Below are 18,415 nucleotides of genomic sequence, written 5' to 3' on the forward strand. Positions count from 1 at the left end.
TTATTGATTTGGTCATTTTATTGATTTACCTGCTTTGTCACATTTGTTGATCATTTTGTTTTCTTTTTCTTGATTGATTTGGAGCTTATTGGGGTTTTGTTTGTTAATTTTAGCAGATTTTTGTTCATTTTGTTGATTAATTTATTATATTATGTTCAATTGATTGATTGATCTACTCCTATTTTGTAAACTTTTTTTTTTTTTTACATTTTTGTTCAATTTGTTGAATTTTTTTTGTTAATTTTATTAATTGATCTACTTATTTTGTTCATTTTTAAAATATTGGTTATGACAGTTTTGTTGAATCTTAAATAATTGAGACGTTTTCAATTTGCTGAATTTCATTCTTTTTTTTTAAATTTATTGATTTTTATCTGCTTATTTTATCGATTTTTTTTGTTGTTCATTTTTTTCATTTGTTCAATTTGTTGATTGATTTTGATGCTTATTGTGTTAACTCTTGTTCAATTTGCTGAATATTTGTGTTCATTGGTCTAGTGCTTATTTTGTTCATCAGAAAACACTGCCCTTCCCAACATAAAATACTGATGAAAAAAATAAATGCAATGTGCTTACACTTTAAACATTTTTATTCTTTCTAGGAGGAACATATGCCATCTACTGTGATGTATATAAATGTAAGTCTATTTTTGGTCAGTGACACATTATTCATGTCATGTTGGAGCCTTTCTTTCTTCCCTTGTGACTTTAAGCTAAATATTTCTCAGGGTTATAAATGAAACAAGCTGAAAATATCATCTTGATCACTGCTTTTCATACATTTTACAGAACAAACAATTAGCTGGTTGAGCAAAAAACAAAACAAAACAAAAACAAAACATTATAAAAAAAACCCTTAATCATCTTGTCTATCACTGAGCTCATTTCACAGGATCACCATCCTCTTTTACATTCACCTGTTCGTGTAAAATCAGCTTTGTCTTGTGAAGATGGAAACACCCAGTCACTATAAAGAGTCTCCGGTTGAAGGTTTGGCCTCCGTACGACTCCACAGATCCACTCCCACCCCTCAGTGTGGATCCAGAGACACTGAACTGTGACAGCGTTCACTGGGTCATGTGTTGTTTTCTCAAATTCCTGGAAAAAATGAAATAATTGACATATAGCTCAGAGACACCACCATCTGGCTGCATCTGGTACTGTTCAATGTGGATTTAGGCAAAGGCTTTAGTCATGTTATAGTATCATTTTATCTGTTAACCCATAAAGACCCAGTGGTACTTTAGTGACAGTTCCCAAATAATTTTTTCTCTATATTTAACCGTCCTTAATTGATTTATCACCATTTATTGTAATATTATCCTCTTTAGTTTGAGGTTTTTTTTTTTAGTATAAATCATGTATCTTCCTGTACTGAATTCACTGATCATGAGTAAATTTGAAGGTTATTCCATCAGAAACAGAGCAAACTGAAGAAAAAGTTACTTTTTTAGGTAAATATATCATTAACTGAACATAAACCAAATGTGTCCATCCACTATCATTCGTCAAACTCCATGGGTTTTACTGCTGAGTCAATGTAGAAGATGACTGTGTTTCCACGGTAACTACAGAGCCTCTGAACGTCCAAATGGGTCATATCTGATGACCATGAAAAGATGACAAACTGCATTTTACACCAATAATTCACATATGTTAATAGGATTAGTAGATCAACAGGTATTAAACAGTTTACATCAGTAGATACTTTTGGTTCTCAGTGGCTGTTTGGGTCTTTATGGGTTAATTTACATGCAAATAATTTTTTATTTAACACTTTTCATTCATAAGATAAGATACTTTATTGTCATTATACAGAATGTACAATGAAATTCAAGTGCACTATCAGGATACGGACTCATAAAATAGTATTAATAACTATAAAATATAAATATATAATAAAAATATAATAAAAACAAAATATAAAAAGAGCAACTAATATTCTGTTAAAATGACTATACTACATTAAACACAAGGTAAGTATCATTCAGAGAAACAAGGAAACAGCATACCTTTCTGTAATCAGAGATGTTTATCCAGGAACATGTGATTAAACCATGGCCTCACCCCTGAAACCTGGAGGTCTGGTGGTTTTTCTGTAAGGGTTTTCATTTCTTTTTTCCTGTGTGCATGAACCTATGCAACACAAGATGCTAAAAGGTCGAAAACTATGGTGAACTTATCATTTCAGGCTTTGCAGAAATCTAAATCAGTGATATTGATGTTGAAAGAGGAAGATGCATCTCCTCAGTGCTGCGCCTCTGCAAAGACTTAAAAAAGTACTGGGCTGCAGGTTACACAAACAGCTAGGCTAGTAGTTTAAGAGCTGAGAACACCTGTGGTTGTTTCATCACACCAGGAAGTATGACTGCACAAAAACATCCAGTGAGAAGAGACACCCTTTTTTTTTGTTTTTTTTTTTTTTTTTTACTTATGTTACAGGGAACTGAATTAAAATGAGGTTTCCTGGACTGATTTATTGCACAGAAAGATCAAATGATTGTACATTTTAGATGTCTATATCTAATGACACAGAAATATCAACAACAACAGGAAATAAACCTGGTAATTACATTCACTAATAGCATTGTAAACTTTGATTATAATGTGACTTAAAATATAAAATCTAGTTACAGATAAACTCACATTAACAGGTTAGTTTTAGGAGCTGCTTTTTATTTATTTATTTATTTTTTAATTTTGTATTTTAGCACATACCTGTAGTGACAAACAGATGTTAAAGTTCTTAAATGTGATGGTAAATGCTGATTCATACTAACTCTACGACTGTAGAATCTGTGCAATGCTGCATTCATTCGTCTTTCTGAAGGTAAATGAATTGTCTCATTTGTTTATCTAGTTTGCCTGAACACTAACTGCTTATAGTAAGATGAATAAGGCAGTTCATGTATATATATATATATATTTTTTTTATAAAATGGTTGCAAATAGTGATAGATGGGCTGTTTGTGCTTTTTTTTTTTTTTCCTTCAAGCCCTCTGAGGTATGTGTGAATTATATTATGTCAATGTAATACTCTTTACAAATCCTGCTGTAGAGACTTTTAAGGAGGAAAAAAAGGCAGGTCCATATACTTTTACCTAAATCATTCACCTTCAAACCATATCTACATATACAATAGGTCTTGCAGATTTTTTATTTATTTATTTAGCAGTGGCCTTTTTTTTTTTTAAGCAAAGCTGTGAAACTCTTGTCCACTACAGAGGATGAGTTTCAAATATAAGATAATTTGCTTCAAAATAATAATAATAATAATAATAATAATAATAATAATAATAATAATAATAATAATAACAACAACAACTTTAAGACATAGATGGCCTGATGGTGTCGGTTTTGAGGGTCAAATCTGAGGGTTAAGAGTCTTTTTCAGGTGAAAATAAACATCTATTTTACTGAATGACTGTGTTTTGGCCATTACACCACCAGATGGCGCTGTTGAACCAAAGAAGTCGCGTTCACTGCTGTTCAGGGTTCGTGCTGCCTTTATGTGCTCTGGGAATATTGAACATCTAATATTTAGTTATAATATTCCTAAACATTGTTATTTAGTCGGAAAACTACATTCTCTTATGATTTATGATTAATTATAGTGCGGGAATGAGAAGGTGCAGAGTGTTATGCAGTTTCGTGGGTAGTAACTAATGTTAAGGCTGTGTGTTAGCATTAGCATAAAGTCGAGTTTAAACCATACTGTTAAGGCTGTGTGTTACCATTAGCATAAAGTGAAGTTAAAACTATACTAATGTTAAGGCTGTGTGTTAGCATTAGCATAAAGTCAAGTTAAACCATACTTATCTTAAGGCTGTGTGTTAGCATGAGCATAAAGTGAAGTTAAAACTATACTAATGTTAAGGCTGTGTGTTAGCATTAGCATAAAGTCAAGTTAAACCATACTGTTAAGACTGTGTGTTAGCATTAGCATAAAGTGAAGTTAAAAGTATACTAATGTTAAGGTTGTGTGTTAGCCTTAGCATAAAGTCAAGTTAAACCATACTTATCTTAAGGCTGTGTGTTAGCATTAGCATAAAGTGAAGTTAAAACTATACTAATGTTAAGGCTGTGTGTTAGCATTAGCATAAAGTCATGTTAAACCATACTGTTAAGGCTGTGTGTTAGCGTTAGCATAAAGTAAAGTTAAATCATACTTATCTTAAGGCTGTGTGTTAGCATTAGCATAAAGTGAAGTTAAAACTATACTAATGTTAAGGCTGTGTGTTACCATTAGCATAAAGTCAAGTTAAACCATACTTATCTCAAGGCTGTGTGTTAGCATTAGCATAAAGTCAAGTTAAACTATGCTAATCTTAAGGCTGTGTGTTAGCATTAGCATAAAGTCAAGTTAAACCATACTGTTAAGACTGTGTGTTACCATTAGCATAAAGTGAAGTTAAAAGTATACTAATGTTAAGGCTGTGTGTTAGCCTTAGCATAAAGTCAAGTTAAACCATACTTATCTTAAGGCTGTGTGTTAGCATTAGCATAAAGTGAAGTTAAAACTATACTAATGTTAAGGCTGTGTGTTAGCATTAGCATAAAGTCATGTTAAACCATACTGTTTAGGCTGTGTGTTAGCGTTAGCATAAAGTAAGTTAAATCATACTTATCTTAGGGCTGTGTGTTAGCATTAGCATAAAGTGAAGTTAAAACTATACTAATGTTAAGGCTGTGTGTTAGCATTAGCATAAAGTCAAGTTAAAACTATACTAATGTTAAGGCTGTGTGTTACCATTAGCATAAAGTCAAGTTAAACCATACTTATCTCAAGGCTGTGTGTTAGCATTAGCATAAAGTCAAGTTAAACTATGCTAATCTTAAGGCTGTGTGTTAGCATTAGCATAAAGTGAAGTTAAACTATACTAATGGTAAGGCTGTGTGTTAGCATTAGCATAAAGTGAAGTTAAAACTATACTGTTAAGGCTGTGTGTTAGCATTAGCATAAAATCAAGTTAAACTATACTAATATTAAAGCTGTATGTTAGCATTAGCATAAAGTCAAGTTAAACTATACTAATATTAAGGCTGTGTGTTAGCATTAGCATAAAGTTAAGTTAACTATACTAATATTAAGGCTGTGTGTTAGCATTAGCATAAAGTTAAGTTAACTATACTAATATTAAGGCTGTGTGTTAGCATTAGCATAAAGTTAAGTTAACTATACTAATATTAAGACTGTGCGTTAGCATTAGCATAAAGTCATGTCAATTATACTAATATTAAGGCTGTGTGTTAGCATTAGCATAAAGTTAAGTTAACTATACTAATATTAAGGCTGTGTGTTAGCATTAGCATAAAGTGAAGTTAAAACTATACTAATGTTAAGGCTGTGTGTTAGCATTAGCATAAAGTCAAGTTAAAACTATACTAATGTTAAGGCTGTGTGTTACCATTAGCATAAAGTCAAGTTAAACCATACTTATCTCAAGGCTGTGTGTTAGCATTAGCATAAAGTCAAGTTAAACTATGCTAATCTTAAGGCTGTGTGTTAGCATTAGCATAAAGTGAAGTTAAACTATACTAATGGTAAGGCTGTGTGTTAGCATTAGCATAAAGTGAAGTTAAAACTATACTGTTAAGGCTGTGTGTTAGCCTTAGCATAAAGTCAAGTTAAACCATACTTATCTTAAGGCTGTGTGTTAGCATTAGCATAAAGTGAAGTTAAAACTATACTAATGTTAAGGCTGTGTGTTAGCATTAGCATAAAGTCATGTTAAACCATACTGTTTAGGCTGTGTGTTAGCGTTAGCATAAAGTAAAGTTAAATCATACTTATCTTAGGGCTGTGTGTTAGCATTAGCATAAAGTGAAGTTAAAACTATACTAATGTTAAGGCTGTGTGTTAGCATTAGCATAAAGTCATGTTAAACCATACTGTTAAGGCTGTGTGTTAGCGTTAGCATAAAGTAAAGTTAAATCATACTTATCTTAAGGCTGTGTGTTAGCATTAGCATAAAGTGAAGTTAAAACTATACTAATGTTAAGGCTGTGTGTTACCATTAGCATAAAGTCAAGTTAAACCATACTTATCTCAAGGCTGTGTGTTAGCATTAGCATAAAGTCAAGTTAAACTATGCTAATCTTAAGGCTGTGTGTTAGCATTAGCATAAAGTCAAGTTAAACCATACTGTTAAGACTGTGTGTTACCATTAGCATAAAGTGAAGTTAAAAGTATACTAATGTTAAGGCTGTGTGTTAGCCTTAGCATAAAGTCAAGTTAAACCATACTTATCTTAAGGCTGTGTGTTAGCATTAGCATAAAGTGAAGTTAAAACTATACTAATGTTAAGGCTGTGTGTTAGCATTAGCATAAAGTCATGTTAAACCATACTGTTTAGGCTGTGTGTTAGCGTTAGCATAAAGTAAAGTTAAATCATACTTATCTTAGGGCTGTGTGTTAGCATTAGCATAAAGTGAAGTTAAAACTATACTAATGTTAAGGCTGTGTGTTAGCATTAGCATAAAGTCAAGTTAAAACTATACTAATGTTAAGGCTGTGTGTTACCATTAGCATAAAGTCAAGTTAAACCATACTTATCTCAAGGCTGTGTGTTAGCATTAGCATAAAGTCAAGTTAAACTATGCTAATCTTAAGGCTGTGTGTTAGCATTAGCATAAAGTGAAGTTAAACTATACTAATGGTAAGGCTGTGTGTTAGCATTAGCATAAAGTGAAGTTAAAACTATACTGTTAAGGCTGTGTGTTAGCATTAGCATAAAATCAAGTTAAACTATACTAATATTAAAGCTGTATGTTAGCATTAGCATAAAGTCAAGTTAAACTATACTAATATTAAGGCTGTGTGTTAGCATTAGCATAAAGTTAAGTTAACTATACTAATATTAAGGCTGTGTGTTAGCATTAGCATAAAGTTAAGTTAACTATACTAATATTAAGGCTGTGTGTTAGCATTAGCATAAAGTTAAGTTAACTATACTAATATTAAGACTGTGCGTTAGCATTAGCATAAAGTCATGTCAATTATACTAATATTAAGGCTGTGTGTTAGCATTAGCATAAAGTTAAGTTAACTATACTAATATTAAGGCTGTGTGTTAGCATTAGCATAAAGTGAAGTTAAAACTATACTAATGTTAAGGCTGTGTGTTAGCATTAGCATAAAGTCAAGTTAAAACTATACTAATGTTAAGGCTGTGTGTTACCATTAGCATAAAGTCAAGTTAAACCATACTTATCTCAAGGCTGTGTGTTAGCATTAGCATAAAGTCAAGTTAAACTATGCTAATCTTAAGGCTGTGTGTTAGCATTAGCATAAAGTGAAGTTAAACTATACTAATGGTAAGGCTGTGTGTTAGCATTAGCATAAAGTGAAGTTAAAACTATACTGTTAAGGCTGTGTGTTAGCATTCGCATAAAATCAAGTTAAACTATACTAATATTAAAGCTGTATGTTAGCATTAGCATAAAGTTAAGTTAACTATACTAATATTAAGGCTGTGTGTTAGCATTAGCATAAAGTTAAGTTAACTATACTAATATTAAGGCTGTGTGTTAGCATTAGCATAAAGTTAAGTTAACTATACTAATATTAAGACTGTGCGTTAGCATTAGCATAAAGTCATGTCAATTATACTAATATTAAGGCTGTATGTTAGCATTAGCATAAAGTCAAGTTAAACTATGCTACTTTGTTAGCTGTGTTAATTATATCTATTCTGTTGGTTCTGTTTTACATTTACAACAGAGCCAAAGTGTTTATCTGTCTGTAAAACAGTTTAATTCTTTTAGTGTGAGTGTTGAAATGTAAGGTGATATTACTAGGGTTTCTTTTCCTAAATTAACCCCGGCTAATATTGCAGGGGGGAGGCATTAAAAACAGCCCTACCCCCCTAGCGGCGGCAGTAGCAGCAATAGCGGCGCCGGGCTGGGTGTAGCTGCACCGTGGGTGAAGCAGAGGCTGTGTTTGGATTAGGGGGTTGGGCTGCCTGCTGGTAGGAGACCTGCCGCCAGACATCCCGTTTGTGTACGGCGGCGCAGCGTCGCTTTCCCGCAGCATCAGCAGCAGCAGCACCGCAGCACAGCCTCCAGCCTCACCTGCCTCCTCATCGGCGCCTCCTCTCCTCCTCCTCTGTCCAGACACAAACACTGCCGCAGCACCCACGGAACGGACGGAACAAGGACGAGCAGCTGTGAGTAACACTGTCTTGCTGTTAAATTATATTTATATATATATTTTTTGCAATTTAGATAGATGAAAAGACGCTGCCGCTCATATGCTCTGATCTGTTTGGTTTCTGATCAGAAAATCAGAAAATTGCTCTTTTTCTAATGTAAATCAATGCTTTTTCCTATAAACTGCACCCTTAGAATTTAACATCTGCCAAAACAGACGTTTAAAGCACATTTACTTGTATTTACTGCACCCTTTAAGGCATTATTTAACTTCAGATGTCATCAATATTTAATCATGTGTTATATTAGAGTCCTCTCCATCATATAGGCTGTCTGCCTGGTTTCATTAAGCTGAACGGCTCTCACACTGTGAGGTGAAAAAACATCTTTTTTTTTCTTCCCCCCAACACCTACCTCTTCTATTCAGGAGCAGTCTTCGGGGAAATAAGGGGAATACATATAAGGTCGGTGAAAGATGGTGAAACTGGGGAGTAATCTTCAAGACAAAGGGGCCAAAGCTGTGAGTGTGGAGGACGGCTTTCAGAATGTGCCCCTCATCACTCCTCTGGATGTTGGCAGCCTCCAGAGCCAAGCACCTGACAAGGTGAGCGAGAGCCTACAGGGGGTGTTTGGGAAGACAAATTGAGTTTGCCTGCTTGTTTGTGCACCTTTGTTTTTTCTAAATTTCCTTATGTGTCTTTCAACTCAATCAAAGTTGACCTCCACTGTCCTCTCTAATGCTTTAAACCCCCTCCCACCAAAAAAACCCCAAAACACACACACATGCACATATCCACTCACGCACTCCCATAAACACACAGCCATTAATTCATTCATACATTCATTCATCTCAGCTGTCTCCCAGCCGTGTCCTTTGTTTTCCAGCTGAGATTAGGAGACAGATTTGGAGCCAGACAGACTGTCATTTATCATCCCGACATCCCATAGTAACTGCACCACCACTCGTTAATCCAGTTACCATGGTGGCAGTGCGATGTGGAGAGCCGAGTTGTGTTTGTACAGGTCAGGATGCACTGATTGCACATTATGAAAATTAATTGAATCAGACAATAGACAGGCTCATTGACGCTCGATGCACATATGGAATCTGAGTTGTGCAATCAGTGTGACAGGCGAGTTTCAAGGCAACACTTTCTTTCTTTGCAAATGTTTCAGTGTAGATTTACTTGTCAGTCATAGTCTACTCCAACTTAAAGCACCAGTCAATCAGTTCTAAGTGGGAAGTAGAGATAGAGAATAGAGAAGTAGAGATTCCTGGCATAGAATGTTACTTCTACTGCTGAAGGGCGTCAGAGAGAACTCATCCAACTAAAGGTTTGTTTGAAGATGATTCAACATCACCCTTTTTAGGAACCAAAAACAAACAAATTCCCTGCTCTCAGTTGCTCTGTATTATTTTTCTTAGGTATATTTTAGAGATTTGCCTTTGTCGTTTAGAAAGGGGATAGAATTTTCTTCAGATTTGCTATTTTTATTTGTTTCGCATCTTTTGTCCAGTGATGTCAATGTCAAAATGTTAAATGTTAGCTACAGTCTAAACTGGGATTTTTGGGATGAAAGTTGGTTATGTTTTTGACCTATATCGCTTTATTTCTTGGTTTTAAACATAAATGAAATTTAAACATAAATGAAAGTTTTAAGGAAAATAGATGTTATTGTGTAGCAGTAGATGGTTTTTCTCTATAAACAAATGGAGTAAAATCTAAAAAAACAAAACAAAAAACAACTCTCTGCTTGCTGAAACATTAATAGAGGATTAGCCACCTATTTCTTAATGACAGCTAGAATTTATAGATTATATCTGTGGTTAAATATTTGTTAGAGACACCTACAACTGAAACCATTTATGTGGAAATACAGTCATTTACCTCCGCAGCTCTCTCCTCTTGGTCCAAATCATTCATTCATTTTCTAAAACGTTAATTCCACATGAGAGTGAAGGGAGTAGAACAGTAGAATCATGCTTACATTGCATCTGAAGGAATCTGATCAGCAATTGGTAATTAGGGCTATCAATGATATATTTATTATTATCTTTTGCAAAGACAAAATCTTACAGTTTGAAAACACAAAGAACTGATGCAGAATTGACTTCATTTTAATACTTAAGACTCAAGTAAAATTGAAAAGGTACTGTACTGTACACTGAACCTTTTTGTTTTATTACATCTTTAGCGTCATTGTGTCACATCTGTTAAGTCATTTTCACCATATTATGTACTCTCTACATTGTTTTCTCTTTTCATATCAGTTTTCTTGTGTGTCATTTGCCTAAATAGCATCATTTCTATGTGTTAATGTTGCATCTGTTTCACTTGAAGGTGTTTTTAATGATGCAAAAAGGCACAAAATGATGGAAAAATAATCACTAATTCCCCTAAAATGGATTCTCCACTTTAAAAAAAATAACAAGCCTTGAAAATGATTTTAAAATGTAGGGAAGAATTTATACTCATTTACTTCTCACTTGTGCATTTTACCAAAGTAAAGATATGCAGGAAAGAAATGGCAGCAAGATCCCGGCTCTGGAAAAGCTTCACAATTTTGGCAATTTGTAAAGAAATGGCATCACATGCTGCATTTGAGACGAACTTGAACCTGAGACTTTATTCCTGACAAAAGACAAACTCTGAATATCATTTTATACCATCAGGGGTTCACGGACTGTAAAGAAATCGCAAAAATAAAATAAAACAGCCATCTACACACTTCTAGAAGCACACAGTGCAGCGTGAGCCCTCATTGAGTATTCTGCTGAGGGAGGCACAATCTCTTTCCATTTCATATACCTGTTAACTGGCGAGATCTGTCATTCACTACACACACTCAGCAGAACAATGAACAGTAGAGCTTCTCTACATTTTTAGCTGTGTGGATGTGTGTGGATGCACAGTACAGGCGACTGATTGCACAACAGTACTGGTGTATGTGTGAGTGACAAGTCATTTCAGACAGAAGCCACCAGTTCATGGCATGACATTCAAAGAGCTGCCTGTCATTTTTCACCGATGAAATCAGTCCAACTATACTCCACAACACCCCTACGCACTGTACCCACCGCTGCCATTGTGTTGGGACTATAGTGCACATACACACAGATACGCTGGAGTGCTGTATTTGTGCGACTGCTGAACTGCGTGTTTTCTTTCAGAGGTGTTTGATGAGTCAGAGCGTGTTAGCCAGGTGCCATCGACGTGTAAAGTCTGTTTCCTAAAGGATCTGGGTGGAGCATGAACTGCTTCGATATTTTAGCACCCAGTTATTGTTGTTGACATTTAAAAGGGAAGGGAGTCAAAGAAGGCGGCCTGCTGTTTTGTTGACAATCAGTGATTTTTTTTTACATGCCTCGGGAGACGCAGCCACAAAGATTTGCTGCCGCGTGTTGCTCTTGGACGCAACTCGCTGACAGCTGATGCAGATTTTTGTACGCTGCTCACTTTCTCACAAGGCCTGAAAGATTGTTACTTCACCCACTGCATTAGCTGCTTTAATTTGGAAAAAAAAGCTGCCATGCTGAGTGTAGTTACAGCCATTAAGCACGTAGGAGAAAATCAGCAGTACCCCATTTGTATTATTTTTTTCCCACTCATATGCATAAGTTGATGAGTGCGTTTGCTCTTATATGTGACAGTGCGGGAATTGTAAAGGTCAATTTGCTGTTAAATCTTGGAATTTGTCTGCAGTAGTAAATGTGACAATTTGTCTTTGTGGCAAGTGGTGCATGAACACAACAGAGGCTACAAGGAAATGATGAAATCTGTAATTACACATGAGGGTGTTAGTGGTGTGATTGCAATCACAGTTCATTTAACAGAAGACCTGCACACAGCACTTAAAAACTAAACATTATGTGTGTGATCCACAACTCAGCAATAGGGACAAAAAAAAATCACATCTTGATGTATTTTGGCTGAATACTGTTACGTAAAAATAATTCACTTAATTAGTTATAATAATGGTGCTGTGAAAAAAACAAAACAAATGTTGAAACACATGATGAATGAGTGGAAATCATAAACAATTTACAGACACACATTATCTAAAGAAAGTACAAAGTGCTCTCTGGGCTCATTGTCTGTGACTTTATTCATTTCTGCAACAGACATAAAGAGACTTTGAGAGGTTCTCAAACTCATTTTCAACAAGTGGTGCCAGGCACAACAAACCCCGCCCCTCGCACATATTGTAGCTTATTTCAGCATCAATCCAGCTGATGTCATCATGTCTGTGCGTGTGCTGATGTCAGCATAGACATAAACAGCATAGACAAATTTCGGCCATTATAACTAAATGGGGAAAAAAAGAAAAAGATTTTAAAAATTTATTAAAAAAATTTTTGAACTTTGACCTACTTCTCCCAAAATGTAATCACATCTATTCTGGGTCACTGGCAATCTATAAACCCAATTTGGTATGAATTCAACCAAGAGTTTTGCTGCTAAAGTGTTAACAAACAAAGAAACAAACTGAACCAAAAACAATACCCCTTGCCTCCCCTTCGGGGGGCAGGGTAATTATCATGACTTTATAGCAGCTGTAAAAAAAAAACATGTTACACAAACTCCTGCAGGTCAAAGTGCACTAACTGAATACTAGTGTGGCAACACTGATTGACCCATGATGCAATGCTCAAGCATGGTGTTTCCTCCCTATAATTAAGAATTATTTACTGACACTGAACATTAGGACAAGGAAATATAATTAAATATCTGTTTGCCTTGTAACTTTTGAATACACAAACTCCACAGGGCAGATACAACATAATAACTTTAACGTACAATGAAATACTGACATTACATAGGAACAATCCACAGTATACTGAGTATTTGATGTCCCCTAGTATGGTCACACTGTTAGAACATGGAAACACATTGGGAGAGACCTCAGCTTCTGTCTGTATTTTGTGTTTTCCACTTGTTTTTGTATGTTCGGGACACGTCTGGGCGTCGACCTATGTACTTACAGTCAATACTTTGAGTGTATCCCCCAGCTTATGTGAACAGAGCAAAATATGAACAAAACAACTCTCTTTACATCGCTCTCTCCTCCTTCTGCTCTTCTGACTTACTGTACAGTTCTGTCTCAGAGACAAACTTTGGGTAAAACATACAAACAGACCTTTCAGCCTATCGACTCTAACACACCTATAGAAGACACACACGACAGGAGGCTTGAACGTCGTCTGTATATTGCCTCTACAACATTCCCATAGAGTTTTGTGTACGTGTGGGTGTGTTTACTTGTGCTTTCACAATATTACTCATTCCACGTGTGAACTGTTAGCAAAAACAACCCAGAAATGTTACCCACTTTGTCTTTAAGGTCATTTGACAGAGCTGGAGAAAGCCTCACCCACATGTGGATCACGAAACCATAAAATATGACACCAAAATAATGTCTTTGTTATAAAAATCTTCGTAATCTCACTGGTTGTTTTTTTTACCACCTGCTCCAGCAGACAGAGTTGGATGCTTATCAGATTTTATCCGGCTTTCACAATCTGACCCGAGTCCAGCTCCTTTCTCTCTGTCCTTTAAAGCTAAAGCGAGCTTTATCAAGTCATGTGACCCGACGAGCACCCTAGCTTGTTTCTGAGAAGCTTTACAAAGTCGACCCCAGCTGGCTTCACCCTGATCCTGCCTGATTCCTGATGACTCTGTGACCTCTAATATTTCCAGGGACAGGGAAGGTGACTGTAGAGATATCCATGTATGTATTTAGACACACATATAGATTGAATCACATATACATTAGTACACAAACACACATTCCCATAGCAGTGCTGCAGTGGCCTACACAGGCTGAGGCATTAGAGAGGTATTAGATTTGATTCCATCTGGGCATGGACACATCAGAGCGTCCGCTGGCTCAACAATATCTTGATTGGATTGCTGATAGCTGGAGACTAGTGAAACTAGTGAAAGGATAAATGTATAGAGACATATCTAGATGCATATAGATATAGAAATGCGGGCAGTATGGGCTAATATGGTTGTAGTTGTCAGAATACAGTAACTGTAAATACATTTGACATGGTATAATATAGTATAGTGTTGTATTGTAGAGTTTCACAGTATATTGTGTTAGCACTGCTGCCACAATTTGCACATAGTAGACTTAGACATTTTCCATTTTTCTGTGACTAATCGTGAAGAGAAGTCTATGTGATATAACATGACTGATCTAAGGGTTGCCAGTAAAAAGACATCTAGATACAACTCGCTGCAAAATCGCCTCATCTTAGAATAATTCAATCTTTCTAAGTCAACTTACTCAACTCCTCTGGTGTAAACGCCAGTAGTTTTTTTCAAACCCATAATAATCGCACTGAATAATTTTCTTCATTTATCTGAACTTTTACACAAATAACATGATAAAACATTTCCTCAAAATGAGCATCAACACTTCCAGTTTCCAGGTTTAGTCTCACATAGTCAGATCTGTCTCCACACTTCACTGTGCCAGAATTGGAGGTGGGTCTGGCACCTGGACTTTTGGCTCATTTGTGGTTCTTTAAATGCCTCCCTTGGGTTGTACTAGGTGCAGGGTTTACCGACAATAACTTTGTTAAAACACTGTTGGTGGAAGAATTACTTTGGTGGAACATTAAAGGGGTCATATTTTGCTAAACACACTTTTATTAGTCTTTGGTACATTCATTTGTGTATTTGGGGACCTTAATAGTTCAAACAGTTTGAACCCTCCAGATACTACAAAGCTATCTTTATATTCATTTTGGCAAAAATCGAGTGGATTTCTACAACCCATTTAAATCCCTGCTTAATTTGTTACATCTATAACTAGTTACGTCATGACATTTACACATATGAGGTCAGGACTTCCGACAGATATTTCGAGGCGTACGACACAATTGTTTATCAGCAGCAGCAGTTGTAGTCCATACTAAAAATGTGTCCAAACTTCGAGCCAATTACCTAAAATGTTCAGTTGTTGGTTGAACGGGACAGAGCAGCATAGCCTAAAACCTGGAGGGGGTGGGGCATGAAGTGGCTCATTTGCATTTAAAGAGCCAGCGCTCAAAACAACCTTTCTCTTGTCATTACTCAGAAATAGGCTTGAAGATGGACCTGTGGAGTTGAATTAATGAAGAATTCAGACCCAAGCATAGCATTTACAGTTTATGTAGACCACAGGGAAATATTTTAAAATGCATAATTCCATTTAAAAAAAAAGCCAAATATCACTCCTTTCAGCAAAACAGTGAGTCCTGATATTAGAAGTATAAAGTTCCAGCTAAAGGAAATACTGCATAAAATATGCGCTTTTGTTGTGTTTGAAAGGGGTCATTCTTTTACGTAGCAAGAATAGTGTAATGGTGGAGACTGCCAGCTGAAATAGTCACCCAGTGGCAGGATTACAGCAGAGGACATCCTTAGAGCCAGATACAAGTATTAAAGTTAATAGGTTCAAATGAATACTGGCTTGACTTCAGTCAATGTAATATAAATCACAAACACATATTCTTCTTCTGTGATGGTTGGTACTGTAGCTGAGACCTGCATAAATGCTTCCAGCTGTTGCTCCTACATTAGTCTTCCGCATTAGAATTACTCCGCAGGAATAGGGGAGAATATTTGTATCATGCAGTTGCAGGATTGCTTTGAAAGTCTCCCATGCTACATGAAAGAACAACAACTGCTGCGCTTGAACTACAACCTGAAAATGGCAAATTTTGACAGACACACACATTTTAAAATTTTTTTTTTTTGGTAGGGATTTAGTCATTTTAATACCAAGATGGTCTTCCACCATAACAACTTTTCTCTCAACTCTAACACGGCCGATAACATTTACCAGTGTTGCAGAGCGACGCTGGAGACCTGTCTACTGCACTGGTACAGGATATGGATATGCAAGACTACTCTTCTATGTCAAATAAGAATGTTCTGAGTGGTCCTGCTGAACAAATTGGTGTCACTTTTGTGAAGCTGCTGCATTTGAGAGATCACAAGAACATGTGAGAATCCAGCTCTGATTTCATTTATTACATGGAATAACTGCTATCTTGGAAAATATGGATGGATGGATGGATGGATGGATGGTTGGATGGATGGATGGATGGATGGATGGATGGATGGATAGATAGATAGATAGATAGATAGATAGATAGATAGATAGATAGATAGATAGATAGATAGATAGATAGATAGATAGATAGATAGATAGATAGATAGATAGATAGATAGATAGATAGATAGCAGGGGTGTAACAGTACACTCGTTTGTACCGAACCGGTGCAAAAGACCCAAGCACTTTATTCTGAAGCCGGGGCGCCGATGGGGGTAAACATGACAACAGAAAGTATAACAGAGGCACAGAAGCCGGGTCGGATGTTTGAAGCATGTTAAAGGCCCCCACAGAGTTGGGCATACTTAAAAATATATGTAAATGGGGAAATTGTCACAAGAAATGTAGGAAATATGCTTGGCCATGAAATCTCAAACATCCGTGGACAGTGTACATGGAATCCGCGCTGTGCATAGTGTGGCTGACTCTGTGGAAGCCTTAAGTTTCCCAATTGGTTGTGTCGTAGTAATGGAGAACACCCCCTCTACCCCCCCCCCCCCACCACCACCACCCCCATTGGTCTCCTTCACTGTATCGAAAACGTTTCAAAAATTTATCGAACTGAAGATCCCTGTACTGAAAAGTCCTGAATTTTTCTGTACCATTACACCCCTGGTAGGTAGATAGATAGATAGATAGATAGATAGATAGATAGATAGATAGATAGATAGATAGATAGATAGATAGATAGATAGATAGATAGATAGATAGATAGATAGATAGATAGATAGATAGATAGATAGATAGATAGATAGATAGATAGGTTCATTTCTTCCTGTGAAGCTTTGTTCTGAGACTTCAAAAGCAATACCAGACTCCTGTAGTCATCCTCTTATCCTGTCTGACGCGTCTCCCACTACGCCCTCATGTGTACTTTTCTCTCTCTAGCTCCTTTACCTTTTAACTCTCATTCATTCGTTACTGCTGTGTGCTCTTGTTCTCATGAATTACAGAGGATTTCCTCGAAGCAGGAATCCTCCGTAAGCATAATAAAGACTTCTTATGCATCATGATAACACGAGTCCTCATAATCAGATGTAATCGATCAAGTTTAATTTGACAAATTATAATAAGTTATACAAAAATCTGCATGGAAGTGGCTTCAACATCTGAAGACAAAAACATGTAGATGAATAACTCAATGACATACTCTTCAGAGCTGAAATGATGATGTATTAACTTAGATATCGTAGGAGCGGTACAGTAGGATGTTGTCGAAAATCAGGGTTTAGTTTTTAAAGGGTTATTTCAACAAAACCTAGATAATACAATGTACATTAGTACTATTTGGAAAAAAAAGTGTTGAATATGGGTTATTTCCAGATATTTCATAGACCAACATTAACCAAATAATAATTGATTAATTAAGAAAGAATTAGAAAACTGATGATATTCAGTTCAATGATAATAATCCATTATAGGTTCATTAAAAATGAAAATCTGCTGTTAGATCCTGTGAACCAAAACTAGCACATAAACGTACAATAACTGATTATACACACAGTAGAAAGTCATTACCATGTGTATATTAATCAAATATCTTCTCAACGATTTGTTTAATGTAAAGTTATATTACCTTTTATTTATCTATCATATTAATATTTATTATTATAGCAACTATTTTAAAAAAGTAGTTTAGTTTCAAGGTAGAGGATTTACTGAAATAATATATCATTTAAAAACGCTAATAATAATTTGTTGTTATCAAAGTGTGATTTGACTAAAATAGTTAAATGCAGCAATGGAAATATCCAATAAAATGCTAAACTTGGTGCAAATGCAAAATAACTCAAGCTAGTCACTTTAATATGAGAAAAGTATAAAAATTTTCTTCTTTTTCACCTTCCATGTTATGTTGTTACATTTTTTTCTGTTAAAACTGGTGCAAATATATTCAGTAAGTGATTTAACATGTTTCATTCAACTCAACATTTGTCTAAACCACCTTTAGTCCAGTTTATTAAGTGAATGTTTTGTCTTTATGGTCTTTTATATAAGACACAGATCTGGATAAATGAGAACTCAAGTCCCACTTTTAGCTAAAATTGATAAAAAAGCAAACCAAAAAAAAAAACAATGTCATGGTGCCAGTGTTGCATTCTCTGACATGTTAGTACTTTTGGCATAAAGGTGTAAAAAATACTTTGTATGTTTT

General features: G+C 35.6%; 1 protein-coding gene across 1 annotated transcript in view; it reads left to right on the forward strand.

Annotated features, from left to right (window-relative positions):
- Positions 1–7,912: 7,912 nt before the first annotated feature.
- Positions 7,913–18,415, forward strand: part of nsg2 (neuronal vesicle trafficking associated 2) — a 67,125-nt gene continuing 56,622 nt past the window's right edge. Inside the window, 2 exon segments of the mRNA XM_030154436.1 lie at positions 7,913–8,168; positions 8,579–8,755. Of these exon segments, the coding sequence (XP_030010296.1) occupies positions 8,627–8,755 (129 nt within the window). The 5' untranslated portion in view covers positions 7,913–8,168; positions 8,579–8,626.

The sequence above is a fragment of the Sphaeramia orbicularis genome, chromosome 14, assembly GCF_902148855.1.
Source record: "Sphaeramia orbicularis chromosome 14, fSphaOr1.1, whole genome shotgun sequence".
Lineage (NCBI taxonomy): Eukaryota > Metazoa > Chordata > Actinopteri > Kurtiformes > Apogonidae > Sphaeramia > Sphaeramia orbicularis.